At 47.3% G+C, this 19,853-nt stretch overlaps 1 protein-coding gene across 3 annotated transcripts; it reads left to right on the top strand.

The window, feature by feature from the left end:
• The first annotated feature begins 4,633 nt into the window (after positions 1-4,633).
• Positions 4,634-7,894, top strand: LOC123445540. Of its 3 annotated transcripts, XM_045122530.1 has the most exons (5): positions 4,634-4,850; positions 5,291-5,356; positions 5,612-5,801; positions 6,398-7,039; positions 7,172-7,894. In XM_045122530.1, exons 4-5 carry the CDS (start codon positions 6,911-6,913, stop codon positions 7,589-7,591), a joined length of 549 nt encoding a protein of 182 aa, XP_044978465.1. In that variant the 5' UTR covers positions 4,634-4,850; positions 5,291-5,356; positions 5,612-5,801; positions 6,398-6,910; the 3' UTR covers positions 7,592-7,894. The 3 variants fall into 3 exon arrangements, with proteins under 3 accessions (XP_044978465.1, XP_044978466.1, XP_044978467.1); XM_045122531.1 differs by lacking the exon at positions 5,291-5,356; XM_045122532.1 differs by lacking the exon at positions 4,634-4,850 and having other exon boundaries at positions 4,878-5,356.
• The last annotated feature ends 11,959 nt before the right edge of the window (positions 7,895-19,853 follow it).

The following is a 19,853-nucleotide window of genomic DNA, read 5'->3' as shown; positions in this document are numbered from 1 at the left end:
ATCCAGGTCCCGCTATTGGATATTGACCGAGGAGTCTCTCGGGTCATGTCTACATAGTACTCGAACCCGCAGGGTCTGCACACTTAAGGTTCGACGTTGTTTTATGCGTATTTGAGTTATATGGTTGGTTACCGAATGTTGTTCGGAGTCCCGGATGAGATCACGGACGTCACAAGGGTTTCCGGAATAGCCCGGAAACGAAGATTGATATATAGGATGACCTCATTTGATTACCGGAAGGTTTTCGGAGTTACCGGGAATGTACCGGGAATGACGAATGGGTTCCGGGAGTTCACTGGGAGGGGGCAACCCACCCCGGGGAAGCCCATAGGCCTTGAGGGTGGCACACCAGCCCTTAGTGGGCTGGTGGGACAGCCCAAAAGGGCTCTATGCGCCAAGAAGAGAAAATCAAGAGAAAAGAAAAAAAAAGAGGAGGAGGTGGGAAGGAAGGGGGACTCCCTCCCACCAAACCAAGTCCAACTCGGTTTGGGGGGGGAGTCCTCCCCCCTTGGACTCGGCCGACCCCAGCCCCAAGGCAAGGTCCCCTCCCTCCCACCTATATATACGGAGGTCTTAGGGCTGATTTGAGACGACTTTTCCACGGCAGCCCGACCACATACCTCCACGGTTTTTCCTCTAGATCGCGTTTCTGCGGAGTTCGGGCGGAGCCCTGCTGAGACAAGGTCATCACCAACCTCCGGAGCGCCGTCACGCTGCCGGAGAACTCTTCTACCTCTCTGTCTCTCTTGCTGGATCAAGAAGGCCGAGATCATCGTCGAGCTGTACGTGTGCTGAACGCGGAGGTACCGTCCGTTCGGTACTAGATCGTGGGACTGATCGCGGGATTGTTCGCGGGGCGGATCGAGGGACGTGAGGACGTTCCACTACATCAACTGCGTTCACTAACGCTTCTGCTGTACGATCTACAAGGGTACGTAGATCACTCATCCCCTCTCGTAGATGGACATCACCATGATAGGTCTTCGTGCGCGTAGGAAAATTTTTGTTTCCCATGCGACGTTCCTCAACATCGCGTGAGTAGCTTCGACACGAATTTTGGAATCACCCCTCATGCTTGTAACAAAATCTCTTCTCCATGGCCGCGCGCATGCAATGAGCGCTTCCGTCGCTCCAGCAAAGATAGCACTTACACCCGTAGAATTGATGTAAGTTTCGGAATCACCCCCCGCATCCGTAGCATCGATACGGGTTTCCGAACCATGATGTTGAGAGCAAAAATTTTCTTCATGGAGTGCGGCAATTTCTTTAGCTGACACTTGAAGAACTGGATCCTCCTCGTCCACGAGTTCACACATCAACATCATGTCACCTTCATCTCCTTGTTGGGCCATGAGCGCCTTCTCCTTTGGGGGATTCTTGCACTCCGACTTGAAGTGCCCCATGATGCCACAATTATGACACTTGATCTTGCGCTTGTCGAACTTCTTCTTCTTCTTCGGAGTGCCATCGCTGGCGTCCTTTTGATTTTGTTCGTTTGGCACATGATCTTGGCGAGCGTAACTGCTAGAGCCCTCACCTTCTCTCCTTGAGACCAGCGCTTGTCACTGAGCCCGCGTGAGCATGACAAGCTCATCGTTCCTCCCGTCCCCGAGACTGTACCTCATACGCTCGTCACGAGCCTTGTATCATCTGACGAGATCATCAATGGAGAGAGTCACGAGATCGACCCACCGCTTGATCGGCGTGACAATTTGCAGGTACCGGGGAGGAGCCGCGCGCAAGAACCGACGGACAACCGAGGCCTCCGTGAGGTTTTCTCCAAGTGCGCGGATCCGATTGACGAGAGTAGCAACCCGTGAAGCAAACACGTCCACGGACTCATTATCGCCCATGACCAAAGTCTCGTATTTCCTTAAGAGAGTTAGGAGATTGGCTTGCTTGACGCGGTCGTGTCCCTCGAACATGAGCTTCAAGGTATCCCACACCTCCTTCGCTGTTTCTTTGGCGATCACGTGTTGAAGGACATCCATCGACATCACCGAATAAATCGCCGACGCCGCCTGCCGATCCTTCCGATGCTCAGCTCCCTCCTTCTTGAAAGCGTCGCCTCCTGGATGGACTGCATCCCACAACACGTTGGCGTGGAGACCACACTCCATCAGGGCCTTCCAGACCCCGAAGTTCTCACAATCAAATCGTGGGTACGACGACCTCGCCGAAGCAGCAAATACATTAGCCGCACCGGTGTACTCTGCCAGCTGTTGGGCCTTGTCGTCCTCCGACATGATCTTCCGTTACTATAAGGTCAACCTTGCTCTAGATACCAATTGTTGGCACGGGCCCAGACCCGATGCTGCGATCCGTCGAGTACTTCCGACGACACGCGACGAACGACGACGAAGCAAAGCAACGCTGACGAACTCGATGAAATTCCTTTACATCGAGATGCGTCGCACCGTAGAGCTAGCCTCGAGTATGTTGATATCCAATCGATCCTTCCTGGCGTGCACTAGTACTGCGCGTACTAGTACTTCTAGCCGGGAGACAATACAGGAACGTTCACAGACACTCGATCGATCTATGCTTTGATCGACTTGGTGCTAGTTACGTACGCGAACACTTGATCGATGTCGTGGCGTACGGTGACAGGTGACGGCACGGTGGCGTGGGTTCTCATTCCCTTTTGTTGTGGCCGACGTCGCTGCCTCTAGTTTCCGGCCTCGCCATGTGTGAGGATCCCGCGGTCTCCCAATTCACCAACAATCCAGGCCGAGCACCCAGGTCCGTACGATCTGCTCGGGCATCGGAAGAGATCTTGCCTGCCTCTTGGAGTAGAAAGCTCATGCTTCTCAAGGAAGATTTCACTGTTTTGAACCTGTTGCCATAGTTTAGCCCGATATGATTGTAGTTGTAATTTTTTTTTTCCAATCACACCATTTTTTTACCGCCACTCGTTGTGGTGATAGGCATAAACACCCCACCGTCAGTCTGTGTGATGGTAGGGTTCAAAATTAACTATCTAAACATCCTACAGCTCTATCGTCATTCCTTGTGACGGTAGCCACTTATCCACGTCAGCAGAATCAGATGACGTCGTCTGTGTTGGTCCGAACCCTACCGTCACAGAAAACGGCGGTACAGTGTGTATGTCTACCGCCACAACGAGTGACGGTACAAAAGGGTCTGATCTAAAAAATTACAACCAGGGTCACAACGGGCTAAACAATGTCGAAAGAGTCAAAACAATGAATTTGTCCGTTCCTCGACACAAGCACCAAAATTGTTCAACTCTTGCACATGCAGAACAAAGATCGAGGTTTATGTTTTGTGCTACCTACGTTTTTTCTTTTCATCGATTCATGCGATGGTGACCGTCGTAAACCAGGGGGTATTTAAGTTGAAAGCAAGGGCGGAGATTAGCGTACAAATACAGATCATAGGGAGCTACTAGAAAGACGGAGCGTGCATTGTGATGGGAGAAAAAAATTCAAAATCTTTAATGATGATGATCACATTTTATTGCATCATCGAGATATATTATCATTCTCATTTTAGTGAAATCACGAACAATTTTTGCAAAACATGAAAAACAGGACTCATGAATACGGAGTATATTTAAAATTGTGAACATTTTTAAAATCACAAACATTTTCTAAAATCATGACCATTGTTTGAATTCATGTACATTTCAGTCTATTTGCAAACATTTTTTAAAAGACTGTGAACATTTTTTAAAACACTTTTCTTGCATCGGCGAACATGTCTACATTCGACGAACATTTTTTTGAAAATTGGTGGAACAATTTTCTAAATTTATGGGTTTTTTTCAAATGCAAGATCCTTTTTGAAATAGCAAACATTTTATGAATCAATAAACTATTTTTATAATTTATGAATAATTTCTGAATTCTTAGGAAATTTATAAATTCATGAATATTTTGAATTGACCAAATTTTGTTCAGTTTCATTAAAAAAAAACTTAGACTATTTGAATAAAATCAGGAACTTTTTTATTTTCTGAATATTTGTTTTAAAAGGTGCGAACATTTTTTTAAAATCGCAAACATTTTCTGAATCCACAAACATTTAAGAATTAATAAGCATTTTATTTCAAATCCTTTTTTTAAAATTGTCGAATTGAATCCCCAAATTAGTTAAAGTAGAAAAAACAATGACAAAGAAGAAAGATGAAAAATAAAAAACGTAATCTAAGATATAGGTCGCTCGTACATGTGCCGGTCCAAATAGACTTGTTGTGTGTTCTCATAGCACGCAGATCACAGTATAGGAGGTTCCTAGTGCATGGGCGGCCCAGTCTGAGATGTGTGGAACATTTTTTATCGCTTATCGATGATGGACGGATACAAACACTCTTTCCAATTATTAGTACTAGCAAACATGTCCATGCACTGCAACGAAGAAAAAAAATATCACAAGCCTTGGCCCATAAGCAAGCACCTAGCAAACTTTCACGTACTAAATATGCAATACTAAACATGCGGCTAATGACTCATAGTATGTAAAAAATATTATATAAAAATACGGAAAAGCTTACCTCTTACGCGAGCGTCCCCCTTCCCCGTGTCCGCCCGATCGGAACTTGATCTGACGGTCGAGAGTATATCCCCATGTCCGTCGGCTCCGTGGCTGTTTCGTACAACCCAGCTCTTGTTTTAGGACCATTTCCTGAAACTGTGTTTCTGCAGTTGGATAACAAAGCATGACGATGTAGGTTCGTGCAGCTCGGAGCGGCGATGCCGGCTAGATTTGGAAGGGCGACAGAGGGTTACGACAACTGTATTTGAGAGTGTAGCGGCGCCAGGCTAATTCACCGGTGTGACGACGACGACGTTCTCGGGATGGGCGGAGGCCGGCGACGACTCAAGCAGGTACGGATATGAGATCCGCCCCCCTTCCCCGCGCGCGCGATGTGGTCGTGGTGTTTCTTCATGCGATTTCGGTTGCCTCGTTGGCGGCTACGCGAAGTTTTTTTTGCGGTGGCGACGGCAACACTCACCGGCGATTCCGGTTGCTCCATGCTCCATGTCGTTCATGTAATTTTGTTTGACTCTATGACGGGGTGTTGGATGGATGGATGGGATTGTAGTTGAATTGTAGCATTCTAGATTGTACAAGAGAGAGATTTCCTTGTTTCTATGATGCAGGAATAGATACACACTTGATACATATTTATGTAGCTTATAATTGGATCTATGTTACAGGAATTGACATACACATTTTTGTAGCTAATAACAGGATGGCGTACTCTGTGTGCTATGCTTCAGCATTTGATACACATTCATGCTATAACTGGATCTATGTGCTGCAGGAATTTTCAGAGCTGCATTTCTGCACTGAATGTTTTGCAGAATTTTCTTCTTACTTCTGAATTTAGGTAGCTTATACCTTCACTGCATTTTCCTCTACATTGATTCGGTACTGCATTTTAGCTTATGCTTCTGAAAAGCTTATGCTTCTATAATTAGGTAGATTTTTGCTAGAAATAACTTCATCAATTTTTGGTATCGCATTTCTTGCAGCTTATAAAGACAGGGTAATTAGGCATTGTTTTCTCTGAATCTAGTCATACCTGATTGAAAGAGCTAATTTTTCTAAATCATTCTCATTTTTGTTTGTTTTTGCCGCATAGGCATCTACCAAACTCGATGGTCGGCAAAGCAGCTACGCGATATAGCCAATGCCATCAAAGGAAAGAAGAGGGATGTCATAAGCAAGTCCTCTTTCAGGGATTTGCTTCATATATCTCCTTTGGTTTCTCCTCTAGAAGCGCTTGTTGATTTCATAGTCATGAAGATTGATACTAAGAAGCGTCTGCTCAAGTATGTTTGCTGTTTTTTGTTTTGCTTTATCTTTGTGTTGCATAAAACCCTTTTTCCCTTTATCTTCGAAACATCTACATATTTCATATTTTTTTTGTGTCTTGTGGGATAAATGACCGCAAGAAGGTCCACTTCACAAGAGATATGGTTCAGAAGATATTCAATGTCCCATCTGGTAGCAAGCCGCTAGAATTCGACAAGAGGGGAAAATAAGATTCCCGCGATGTTTATCTGGATGGTGAAAGGGCTCCAATAGCCACCACATTTTTTACTAAAAGGGATGATGACGATGAGGAGACCATTGATAGGTCATGGGTCCTAGCTCTTGGGATAGGAAACATGGCACCTCTAGAATATTTATACACCTTATGAGACATGAGTGATGTCCGTGAGTTTGAGTGGGACGAGTATATTCCGTTTGATGTGATGACGGAAGTTAAAAATATGAGGACAAGAGTAATGATGGTAAACTAAAATTCGTGATTGACACTTGTCTACCAATGCTTCTCGTACAACCCTTCATTCCTGTAACAACTCCTTATTTTTTCCAGAACATCCTGCTTTTACAGTGGCTTATGTGTCCTCTGATTTTGCAGGAATTTACGTGGACCACATTGACATTCCAAAAGGATGCATAGTTGATAATAACTTCGACTATTCTCTACCACGGTCTTGTTTCGTTCAGGATTTGGATTCTTGTTTCGTTCAGGATTTGGATTTCACTGTTGTTGTCGGAGTTGACACCCTAAAAGATGGTTTCGGAAAGTGTTCTGAAGTATCCTTTCTTCAAATTTTGGAAACAATACATTTTGTTTCTTTTTGTCAACTCCAATTCTAAATTATTGTTACATTTTTCATGTCTTTCCTCTATTTTGTATTTTGAAATGCAGTTCAGCTCCATTACACCTTACGCAACAACCAAGTCTATGTCATACGTAGACAGATATCAATCCAAGCTAGTGTGACAGAGGAGCTGCCGAGATAAATGGCCAAGGTGGAGTCGTTGCGTCCGCAACACACATATTCTCGATGTGTCGTATAACTCGCGCACACAAGCCAAGCTACAAGGGGGTGTCATTGTTGGCGCTCGAGAACCATCTAAGGATGGTATGGGTGGTGTTGATGGCACAGCAGAGAATGTGCATGAGCCGCCTCCGGATAACATGAAGGGTGGTGATGATGCGTGCAGCTCTTTGGAGGACTTGCTCCATCCATTACTTACATTTGATGAGTTAGAGGTGAGCCATATAACATTTCTTTTTGCAACTCTCTTTTTCCCGCATCGTATCTTTGCTTGTCAAAAATTTCAAAACTATGTAGCTAACAACTGATGTCGTTTTTTAGTTTCTCCTTTTTTCTATGCATTACAGCTGCCCCCGCATACGTGTGCCATATACAACAAGCGTAAAAGGATCCATGCTAGAGAACTTAATGATGCATTGACCTCATTTGGGAGGTCGTTAGAGGGCATATACTGCAAACGAATGGGGTTGATGCCGTTTGAGGCATCCAAAGCTGGATTCGGGAGTGACAAAACCAAATATGAAGGTCCAGAAGTCACTTTCAATCTAACAGCAGCTCCTGCTGCAGGCATGTGTGATGCGAATGGCACTAGACCATCTGCGCAGCAACCAAACAATGATGATTGCTCGCATGGGGTGCAGGCATGGCTGATGCAATCCCTAGTGACTCATCTCCGCAGCAATAGAAGCAATCAGATGGGACTGCAACAACTACCGATGCAATTGTCGCTCTTTCATCTCGGCGGCAGCTACTTCATTTCAAGTTGACATCAATTATCACTTTGTGAGGGAACATGTTGCACAGAAGGTACTTGCATTAAGTTCATCTCCTCTAAAGATCAACTTGTTGACATCTTCGCGAAGCCTCTATCATAGTCGCAGTTTGTAGGTTGTAGGTGCAATCTTACCTCGCTCTGTACCATAAGCCACGGTTAAGATTTAGGGACGGTGCTAGACTGTATTATACGTAGCTCTGTACATGTCTTATAATCTGTATTGTATACCTCTCTATACCCCTATATATATGAGATAACCACATCCGTTTTAGGATGTCGAGTAGTTTCCTAATAATCACGATTTACAAAAAAGGCAAAAATCACACAAGTACACCCAAACCCACGTCAGAATAGTGGATAGAAGAGGCGCAAACTACACGTGGCCCCAAATTTAGTAAAGGCCCAACCAAGGTAACAAAGTCTCACCTTAGAGCATCTAAGGTCGGACCTTACAAATCCGACCCCTCAAACGCCCATGGACACGTCCGTGCACGTCCACGGACAATGATCGGGCGCCTCATTTGTTGACTTCCACATTCGCGTCCTTCATCTTCGAACCCTCAAAACCATACAATCCATGCAACTCTACATAAATAGATCAAGGTTCATTGGATTGGCCAAACAACAGAAGCATAGTTCATCGGAGTTCATTGGCAAATCCTAACTACAAACTAGCTAAACATAGGTAAAATATGAACGGAGACGGGAGAGTCACCACTTCCTCGCCAACCCTTTTCCCTTCCCGTTACCGGCACAACTGTAGGAGTCGGTGGTTGGTGGGCAATTGGCCGAGTCTTCGGACGAGGAGTCGTGGTCGTCATCGTCGTCGTCGGAGAGGATGGCGAGCCCTTTTAGCCACCGAACCTTCCTCTCCTGCCCCCGTTTGAGCTTGGCGAGCCGAGCTTCCTCTGCCGCCTCACGCTTGGACTGTTCAACGGCAATCTGCAGCGCCTTCCCGTTCTTCCGCCGGAGACGTTGAACGCCCGTCTTCGCGGTCGTAAGTGACCAACGGTAGAACCATTCAAGGAGCCGCGCGTCCTCGTTGGGCTCCGCCGCGATCCCACGGTTGTCGTGGCCGTTTGTCGCAGGCGGCGTGCGCCTCTGGTTCCGGCATGCGTGTCCAAGGGGGCGCGGCGGGCACAAGCACCAGTCGCTGCGCACGTGATGGAGCAGCAGCCGGGGGAAGGGGACGGTGCAGGAAAGGCACGGATTGCGCGGGCTTCCTGCCGGAGCTAAGTACGGACCGGGAGGAGCCAACGCCGAGCTGTACGGGAGGGGAAGCGGGAGGCTGTCGATCTGAAGCTTCCCCCGGTGTCCACCTTGGACCGCTCCAAGGCGATGCGGAGGGCAAGCTCATACTCCGGATCCAGGTCGTCGTCGAAGCGGTTGCCGGAGCTCGACATTTCACCAGATTCGATCGGATTAGGTGTGGGGAGAGGAGAGGATGGAACGAGAGAGGAGAGTGGGTGAGCTAGGGTTTCGGAGCGATGAGCCGGATGCGGCTTTTTGTGGGACAGCCTTGGGGTCGTGTGATAGTCTGACATATTAGGGATGAAAGAGTACTCATATCAATAAAGAATTTCTTCATTTTCAGAAACACATTCGAACAAAGCTCACAGGTTAAACGTGTTTGACTTGGAGTAGTTTTAGGATGGGTGACCGACCATCGAGGGATGTGTTCGAGGCGTTACGGATAGATTGGGTTTGTCAGACGAGTGTGACCGAGCTTCTTCATATTCGCCCCATATTTAAATTAAATGTAAAGGATGTCGGTTGGCCCGGACATTTGAGCCTCGTTTAGAGCGTCCATATAGGTCACTTTCTAACGATCGAACACTGATTAGTCGGTTGTCCAAACGTTTAAGACCAATATAAGAAATCCGGCTGTAGATAATCTTATAGCAACGAAAATAAGACCTCACCAAGGCGACCCCGCAATGTTTATCGTATCGGCCGTACGAGATTCAGTCGGTGGAGCCGACGATCTGGCCCGACGCCGCTGCCGCCGTTGTCCCGTTCCCGTTAATTCCTCTGCACACAATGTTCCAAACCGCCGCAGTCCAGTACGCACAGTAACGTAACACTTGGTGCAGCTTCCCTTTTCACCGTAGTTTTTTCGGCGTACTACATAGTACGTAGTGAATCGAAGGTCTGGAAGAACGCTTGCGGAGATTAGTAACCGTGGTCTTCCAGGCTGGTTTGAAAGCACCTACTCCTAGTTGAAAAGGAAAATGGAGGCATCCCCGTACGTACGTGGTCCTGGGCTAGCTGCGTCCATCTTCAAGATCCTCGTGTCTCGTGCGCCCGCAAAATATGCACCCCACGCATCACAGCAGATGCGGCCAAAGTTTTATTATGGCACGCAGATCTGCCGGAATTGAAGGGCGAGAGCTACCACTCCTACCATCACGCACGCACTAGTGCACTACTACCGGAGAAAAGACCCGAGGAGGAGACGACGGCACCGTCCAGATCGCCAAAGGAACAGAGCATCTGCTCCTCCGTTTCGGAGCAGAGATAAGATAAGATCGTCAAGATCGCGATTCTTTTCGGCGCGTGGATGGCGCTGCCCGAGGCGTCGGTTTCAATGCTCCCCGCCGTTCGAGGCTCGTCAGTTCTTTTGGGCCAACGACGGGCCGGGCAGCCGTGGGAAGGCGCGCAAGGAAAAAAGGGGAGCTCGGCGGCGATCCCCACTCGCAGCGTGTGGTCTCGCTCCGGCACTGTGGTAGGCTATCGTACCAGAGAGGCGAGGGTGAAAAGAAGAGACCGACCAGCTGCAGCGGCTGTGGGCCGAAAGAACAAGCGCAGAGGGAGACGAGATCTTGACCGGAGCACGTGGAATTGCTCGCTCGCTCGCGTTTTCATCACCGTTGATGATAGATAGAGGGAGAGAGACAAAATGCTGGGTGTATAATACCGTACTTTATTTACGGGTTGCGCAAGCGTACACGAGCGTGGGTGAAATGCTTTTCCGACGATACGCTTTAAGTGTGAGGGAACGTTTTCGTCGATGACGAGGCGTCTGCCTGACTTTGTAAATCTTAAGATGATATGCCGGCTTAGTCTTTCGGATATGCTCATAAAGATAGAGTGTGCGTGTATGCGTTTATAGGGATGAATGTATGTACGTGTATATGAACACTTGCATATGTACTATGTTTGAAAAGAAAAGCACAGGTGAAATGCATGGTCTTGCATGCCGGGCTCCCTTTTCTTTCTTTCCTTGGCATCAAACTAGGAGAAATGTCTCTGGCTCAACAGAGACAAACAAATCGACCACGGGTTATCATCGTATCTCGCCTTAGGATTCTCGTCGATCACGGCCAGGAGGTCGCACGGAACGGGACGGGGCATGTATGTCATGCTTTCTTTTTCTTTTTTCATGGTATAATGTTTTTGTTCATATCATAAAGAACAAACTATAATTTACGTAAAGATTTACAAGATACAACTGAAAAAACAGCACAACGTCTCTGAGCTTGACATCAACGTTCATCACCTGCGTGCGGCATCACCGCAACAACCATCGAAGAAAGAAATGACGAATTAACTCGTCATTCAAGCTCAAGGTGGCTCCGTCGCTAATATGCAGATTTACAGGCCTTCAAGGTGGCTCATCAAAAGTAAAGTCATTACCGTTGAACGAATTAAGTTGGGGCAACACCCTTGACACGTCATCCAACTTCAGATGTGTCACCCCACCACGACTAAGACATCGAAAGAGGACTGCCATCCATTAACCAGAAACCCAGGACACGTTCCATCTTTCAGACGTCGTCAATGCAGACTACCACCTGTCTCCGCTCCTGGACTACTTCCCGAGCTCCGCACCGACATTGGAGCAGACATCATCGCAATGGTGGATCCTGAGGACACATGTTCACCACACGGATTCCATCGTCGTCACGACATCCCCACTTGAACAGACTAGTTCCCAAATCATCACTGACCATAGGGACGATCGCCTCGCCGAAGAACAATCCTAAGCTACTAGGGGACTAATACCTAAAGCTAAAATGATCCGCACGCGCGAGATCCGACGATACCCTTCACCACCGACGATCAAGAGGTCGCCAACAAAGAGGACCATCTCAAGCCGACGTCCGAAGAGTGTCAACTCTTGGTGACGACGGCTAGGGTTCCTAATTGCTAGCCAAAGAGGAAACATGTGCCCGCTTTCTTCCTTAGTGGCCTCTTTTTTTATGGCTTCACTATCTCTTCAAAGAATGCTTACGATAAAATAACTACTATTAGTATTTAAATCTTTGTGGTTTTTGGTTGACATATGGTGGGGAAGGAAATCTCGGTGTCTTGAGGGGCAACACTCGGACAAATGGCGATCTTTTTTTAGTTAATCTTTTAGGCCATGGTCCTCTTCAGGTTTGTCCGTCGGGAAGAATTAGACTGAGCTTCAATGTCTGGCGGCTATGGAATGGTGAGAGTTGTTGTCAGGTTCTTCAGATCGAATCAATGGTTCAATGAAGACAACTATGGGTAATGATGCATGATAACATAAAACCTAATAAAAGAAGTATAACATGTGACTAACATGCATAAACAAATGATGTGGTAGAGATGCATGGATAGGCTAAAGTGAAAAAGGTGTAACTTATTTACATGGACTTGTTAATTTGACATGGGTGCATAGCTAGAGAAAATAGGTAGTGGGTCATTTTTTCGACAAAGGGGAAATTTTATTGGATCAAAAGGAGCATCAACAAGATACATCACAACGAGCACAACCGACCTATGCATAACTAAGATGCATACAGCCAACTCAACACACAAGTACAAAAACACAACATTAACTAGCAAAGTCATAAGACCAAAATCTATGCGCGAGCGTGGAAAAAAGAAAAAAGAAACAAGTAAAAAGCCCCAGATGATTAAATGAGCTATTGACAAACTATAACTAAGAACATATCCGCAACAACCATTGACATCACATGGATGATGAGGGTGTTTAACTGCAAATAATGCCTTCAGGAAGGAAGCGACACTAGAGTGCCATACTAGGGGTACTAATCCGAGGTGTTTTTTTATCATGGGCTGAATTAGGGTTCACTAAGTCACCGTGTGGAGGACAAGTGAAGCCTAAGGACTTACTTGTAAGCAAGTGGGAAACTACCAAAGACTTGACGGGCACTTCATGGACAACCTTGTATTTGGCATATTGGCATCCGACCTGAAGTGTAACCTAGGTACCTTGGGCATCCATATAAGCCCAGGGTCTTAGTACGTAGAGACGCAATTACTCGTCTTAGGGTTTAGAGCATACGCAACCAATCTCGAGGTAGATCATGATCATGTACTCGATACCCCATCATCAATACTATCAAGCACGACGTAGGGTTTAATCTCTTTGAGAGGACCGAACCTGGTAAACATTGTCTCCCTTGTCTCCTATTACCATTGATCCTAGATATACAGCTCCGGACCCCAACTGAGATCAACCGGTTTTAGTACCGACAAGCACCATCACGGGATCCAACCACAATGGCCAGTATCAAAGTTTTCACCCTAGAGAATCAGTTCGAACATATCTGAGCAATGCCTCCAACAAGGTAATGACGTAACAAACATCACCATTGCTAGGAATAACTACTCAGGTCTGTCCTAGACTTTCGCCCCGAAGCTCGAGACCGGGGGCACGCACCACAACCATCCAAGCCTCACATGTGTTGTCTCCACCGCAATTATGCCATCTCGGGAGCTAAAATTGGACCGCTGCTACTCCATAGACATCCCTATGTGTCAATTCATCATCCACGATTTCTAACCCACCACAGAACTCATCCACTCAATCAAGAGATAAAACCTCCCGAAGTCTTTTCGATGACCCCCGCTGGCGTGGATCCATAGGAAATTGATGTAGAACAATCTCCATACAACATCGTCTGTCCAATCAGATCTAAATCACCTTCAGCATCCAAGGATCCAAGCATAGGCGTTCAACCAGCATATCGACGTGTTCCCACCTTACTAGAGACCGTGTGACCAGCGCAGTGCCAAAACCACCGTTACCTCAACGATCGCCATGCCGGAGCCTCCACCATAGATCGAGGGAGGCGGGCATCGTCGGAGACAAGGGCCGCCTGTACGAGGCATGTGTGTGACTGACTGCAACTAGGGTTGATCTCGATAAGGACGTTAGGCGCAATGCATGCCGAGGAAACAATCCGCCGCTACCATGGCTACAGCCATTCCGCGACTCCGGCCGACACCCGCCATCGAAGACCATGACACAAGCAAGGACGGAAGGGGGCGCTTAACAAGCAAGGGAGCGGATCTGTCCTTCCTCCACCATCCGCAATTGCAGGACCTCGTTGCCGGAGCAGGCCCGCTCCAACGCCGCCTATGCAACCACCTTGGCACCACCACCCGAGGCCGATGTGGACTCCCAAGCTCCGCCACCTAAATGCGTCTTTTGTGGCCGTCGCACGCCAGTTGAAGCGATCCTCGTGCGAGAGACATCCCTGCCACCCCCGATGGCCAAGCCGGTTTTGCTCGCCAGCATCCTCAAGCGGCCAAGCAGGCTTTGCCCGTCGGCGCCCTCCGACAACGACGGCGAAGAAAATCGTGAGGGCGAATGCCGCTGTCTAGGGTTTTCGCCTGAGCACCTTCCCCCTCCCCCGCATGAGAGCGGCTCGGATGATTCTCTCTCCAATGCCTTGTGGAAGTAGGTAGTGGGTCATAGCTATTTAAAAATAGAATAGAATTTACATCGGCCTCGTGAAAAAGAGAGGAAGATAAATGGAAGAGAAACGATGGGCCATCCACGTTTCACATAGAGAGGCCACATATGTGGATGCATCATTAGCCCGATGGATGCAAAAAAAATGTCACAAAGGAGGTTATTTCCTGGCCGAACCATTACAAGTTAAACATGTACGACTAATTAGTTGACTTGTTCACAATAGCGTCTTCAAGAAGGGATAACCATTTAATGAAGGATGGATATGAATCTGGAATGCTCTCTAGCATGCTCATCCACAGAACACAGTAGCTGCTAGTTTATGGACATGCCATTCCCTCGTTCCTACACTGATCCCCAGCTAGGTTTCGAGTGTATTTCCCTACACAAGGTCCAGCAGCCCTCGAGCATTTGCACGTGAAGGAAAGTAAAGCATGGTTCCACAATAGTTGTCGTCGATCACCCGGCCACCCGGCCAGCAGAACAAGCAGTTTGTTCTTTTGTGATCTGGGAGGTACAACAAATACTCCTCCTGCTGCTCTACGAGCAGACACGCCGCTATAAGAAAAACAACAATCCTACCGACCGTCAGACCTCAAGGAAGAACATGCATCACGGCGTGGGTTCTCGTTCCCTTTTGCCTTGGCCGACGCCGCTGCCTCTCCGGCCAGGCCATGTGTGGCGATCCTGCGGCCTCCCGCTTGCCCTACACACCGGCATTTCATCCCGACCGATACGATCGATTGGGAATCGGAAGAGATCCTACCTGCCCTGCCCTGCCCCCAGCGTGGAAAGCTCCTCCTTCTCGACACGAGCTCCACCGGCAAATTAGGGGGTGTTTGTTTCCGGGGACTTTTTGATGTAGGTACTAAAAAAAGTTCCAAAAAGTCCCATGTGAAACAAACAGGAGGAACTTTTAGCGACTAAAAGGGATTATTTGGGACTATGGGGGTGTTTGTTTCGAGGGACTTTTTGGTGTAGGGACTAGAAAAAAGTCCCAAAAAGTTCCATGTGAAACAAACAGGAGGGACTTTTAGGGACTAAAAGGGGGGGTATTTGGGACTATTTGGAGAAGTCCCTATGGAAGGTCTTTTTGAGACTTTTTGGCACTTTTTCCAACAATGCCCCTACTTTTAGCATGTCATTTAATAACTACTACTACATTACTAAGGGTAACATGGTCTTTTTACATGTCATTTTATGACCTCTAGTCCCTATTTAGTCCCTGGAAACAAACGGGTAGGGACTAGGGACTTTTAAGTTGGGACTAAAAAAAGTCCCGGGACTCCTCAAACAAACATGGCCTATTTGGAGAAGTCCCTATGGAAGGGTCTTTTTGGGACTTTTTGACATTTTTTTCAACAATGCCCCTACTTTTAGCATGTCATTTAATAATTACTACTACATTACTAAGGGTAACATGGTCTTTTTGCATGTCATTTAATAACCTTTAGTCCCTATTTAGTCTCTGGAAACAAACGGGTAGGGACTAGGGACTTTTAAGTTGAGACTAAAAAAAGTCTCGAGACTTCTGAAACAAACAGGGAATCATGCATGCATGGAGCTGCTGCAGTGAGTCATGTATCGTCCAAGCGCAGAACGCTGGTCGAGGCTGGCAACTAGACAAGTCGACAGGCCTAGGCCCTATTTGTTTCAAAAGTCCCCGGACTTCTTTTAGTCCCAACTAAAAAGTTCCTAGTCCCTACATGTTTGTTTTCATGGACTAAACAGGGACTGAAGGTCATTAAATGACATGCAAAAAGACCATGTTACCCTTAGTAATATACTAGAAGTTATTAAATGACATGCTAAAAGTAGGGGTAGTGTTGAAAAAAGTGCCAAAAAAATCCCAAAAAGACCCTCCCATAGGGACTTCTTCCTTTAGTCCCAAATACCTTCTTTTAGTCCCTAAAAATCCCTCTTATTTGTTTCACATGGAACTAAAAGTGACTTTTTTTAGTCACTATACCAAAAAATCCCTGAAAACAAACACCTCCTAAATTCTTCCACACAAGTTGGCTGGAGGAGTTCGATCGGCCAGGCCAATAGTTGATCCACAAGGAACCATGGGGAACCACTCTCATGCGTACACGCTAGACAGATTGATGTCACCTGGTAGTTAGCACGTCAAACCTAGTCAGAACCTTGGTCATCTTCAGTACGCGCTCCACGGCATTCGAAATATACTCTCTCGGTTCCATAATATTTGTCGTGGTTTTAGTTCATATTTAAATTAAAACCACAATAAGTATTATGAAACGGAGGGAAGACTTCACACTCATACTGGGTTTTATCTGAATGGAGTGATGCATGCTCACCATTTGTGTGATGGCAAATCCAACATTTCTAATTTTTTTTTAGAAAAGGGGATTAACCCCCGGACTCTGCACCAATGGATGCATACAAGCATCTTTATTAGTTATTTTACGAATGTCTAACAAAAACATACATTAAACCATCGTTCAAACTTACAAACTTGATAATGTAGAGTGCTCTTACTTCTCATATCTAAAATTAATGTGATTGTCGATTCATCCATATACCGTATTAAAACTAACAGTTGATGCGGCAGACATAAAGCGTACATCATATGCACACGTTTTAGAAACCGTCATCATCATCGAACAGATGTCCCATCCTCAAGAGAGAAATCCACACCATCCTTACCAGTCCGACCATCCATCGACGCCACCACGGTGCCCAACGACGCTTCTCGGCCATCCCGACACAGAGACTCTCAAAGATCTGCCATGCGTAGCACCTGCCGAACTCGCATTACACCGCATAGCACCTGTTGGCCAGCCATGATTTGACATCTTCACAGAAGCTCCGTTCAAGACGAAGCCGCTCCACTTCTGCCTCTATCTTCCAGTGCTGCTCCATAAACGATGCTTTTTCAAAGAGAAATGATATCGTAGTATCGCCATCGTCCGATCTAAAAAACAAAATCTAGCAGACGTCGAGCATTAGCACTTGAAGGAAAGTAAAGCATGGTTCCACGCACGCAAACCACAATGGTTGTTGCTGGTTACCCGGCCAGCCAGTCAGCCAGCCAGCAGAAGCAAGCAGTTCGTTCTTCAGCGGTCCGGGAGGTACAACAAGTACTCCTCCTGCTGCCTTACGAGGCAAAATTTATGAATATGACCCGTCGATCAAAGTATTTCACAAACTGGACCGCAATCAAAAAAATCCACTCAGCTGATCCTTTTGTATGGCGTCCGACAGGCAGGCGCCACACTGCATTATGTGGCGTCTTTCTCTTAGGTGCCACACAGTACAGTGTGACGCCTATGGCTTCGACGTCACACTAGGTCTTGGACACCACACAACGTACTGTGACGCCTAAGCTAAAGACGTCAGAAAAAGGGTCAGACAGATGAATTTTTTTCAAACGTGGTTCAGTTTATAAAATACTTTTGTTCCTCGATCATTTTTTCCATTTTTACGTCTTAAGAGCGCACACGCCGCTAAAAGAAAAACAACAAATCTCCCGGCCGTAAGACATCAAGGAAGAACATGCATCACGGCGTGGGTTCTCGTTCCCTTTTGCCTTCGCCAACGCCGCTGCCTCTCCGGCCAGGCCATGTGTGGCGATCCCGCGGTCTCCCGCTTCCACTACACACCATTATTTCACCCCGACCGATACGATCGCTTGGGATCGGAAGAGATCCTACCTGCCATGTGCCCTCTCCGTGGAGTGGAGAGCTCCTCCTCATCGACGCGAGCTCCACCGCCAAATTATTCCCTTCCGCGAAAAGCACAGGAATTATATATGCATGGAGCCGCGACAACATCGTCCAAGAACCCGGTAGTTAGCATGTCAAACCCAGTCAAAACCTTCATCGTCTTCAGTGCGTGCTCCACAACATTCGACGTACTTCACTCTTATAGGATCTTTAATGTCGACCCATGAAAATCTTCGATATATGTCTGTTTTTATATCTAAATATGGTTCGCAAACATGATGCCGGAGCAAGTCATCCAAAATTAATTTCAAAATATCGGGTTAGGAGAACAAAATTAGATGATAACCATGCATGATGTGGGCGGTGAGAGGACCGAGAGGAAAGGGGAGCATGCTTGTCAAAATAGAGGAAAGGGAAGCATGTGTATGAAGAGAGAGAGAAAAGAAGGATCACACAGATGCTTTTGCTAAGTCAAGTAGATGTCCGGACTAATTCTGACCAAATGGTCGTGGAAATCGGACCGGTCCGACAGCCTGCATGCCTGGCACGACACGGACCCGGTCCGGTAGGGGTTAGTCGTGCTCGGGCCCTGCACGAAACACGTCTCGGGCCATGTCTGGGTCTGGAGGTTGGGCACGCGGGCCGGCATGGCACAACCCATTTATTTTTTATTTCATTTTTAATATATATATATATATAACATATGGTCCAATAGGCCCAAAAATAAACCCATAAGGCTAAAAATATACGATCCAACGTGCTAATCGGGCCAACATGATGACCCTTTTAATAATCAGGTCGTGCCTGGGCCTCGAGGCGCAGCCCACAGGCCGACACGGCACGGACCGACTAATAAACGTGCCTGGGCGGGTTGTGTCGTGCCAGGCCTGATTACAACGGGTGGTGTCGTGCCCGTGTCGTGCCGACCCGTTTGGCCAGGTCTGGTCCGGACTCTAGTATAACTTCACGTTTGTCTTTGATTTACTAAAAGCGGACATCCAGATCACTTCAAATAACAATACAGAACTGCGTTGCATTTTAAAAATAAATAAACATGTTTGATCAAGCATATACATAAGTTTTGAGGTCTCTTTGAGGATGCCCTTAGAGCATCTAGAGCCGGATCATTCATATTCGTCTCAAACGCCCGGGCAGGCCACCCGGCCATTGACCGGTCACGAAATTTTGACCCAAGGGGACCGTAAATGCCCGACCCTAGATCTGTCAACCACGAGCTCATCCCACGCGGCCCCGAGGAAGAGATAACCGTCCGGCTTGCCTTCGTCGCTCCCGGGAGTCGGCCTCCCATGGCAGCGCTCAGACTCACAACATCGGGAATCTGTTGCATTGGCATAACCGGTGCTTGGATCCGGGGTCGCTGCCTCATCGGAGGTGGTGCAGTTTGTCGAATGCCATGGCGGGTGCGCAATCCCTCCGTTGGCGCGGCGAGGACTCACCATATGGGAGTCCTCGGACGCTAACATGGCGCGGCGTTCCCGCTGTGCGAGGCAGCGGGTGTGAGGGACGGCGTAGGCCCTCGCGGTGGTGGAAATTGCATAGGCATAGTCACACTCTCAGGTGCCTCGTATGTTGCACGGGTGCGGGCGCTGCAATCGCGTCATGGTGGACGCCATTTTCTCCCAGGAAGGATCCATCATTGACTTACGTCCACCAACATCGTCCGGGTTACTGGCTCCAACAAGAAAGAGTAGCGCATAGGAGACGGCAAGAGCTCGACTCTCTTTAGCCGACTAGTGTCCTATATCCTACTCTACTTCGCCGATAATCGGACCAATACTACGAGGGACGCAACCCGCCACTGGAAATGGGCATGGGCCTTGCCCTTCTCCTTTCAAAATGCACTCACGATTGAA

The sequence above is a fragment of the Hordeum vulgare genome, chromosome 3H (genome assembly GCF_904849725.1).
Source record: "Hordeum vulgare subsp. vulgare chromosome 3H, MorexV3_pseudomolecules_assembly, whole genome shotgun sequence".
Taxonomy (NCBI): domain Eukaryota; kingdom Viridiplantae; phylum Streptophyta; class Magnoliopsida; order Poales; family Poaceae; genus Hordeum; species Hordeum vulgare.
Note: the sequence above shows the minus strand (reverse complement) of the source record. Positions and strands in the feature narration are given on the sequence as shown.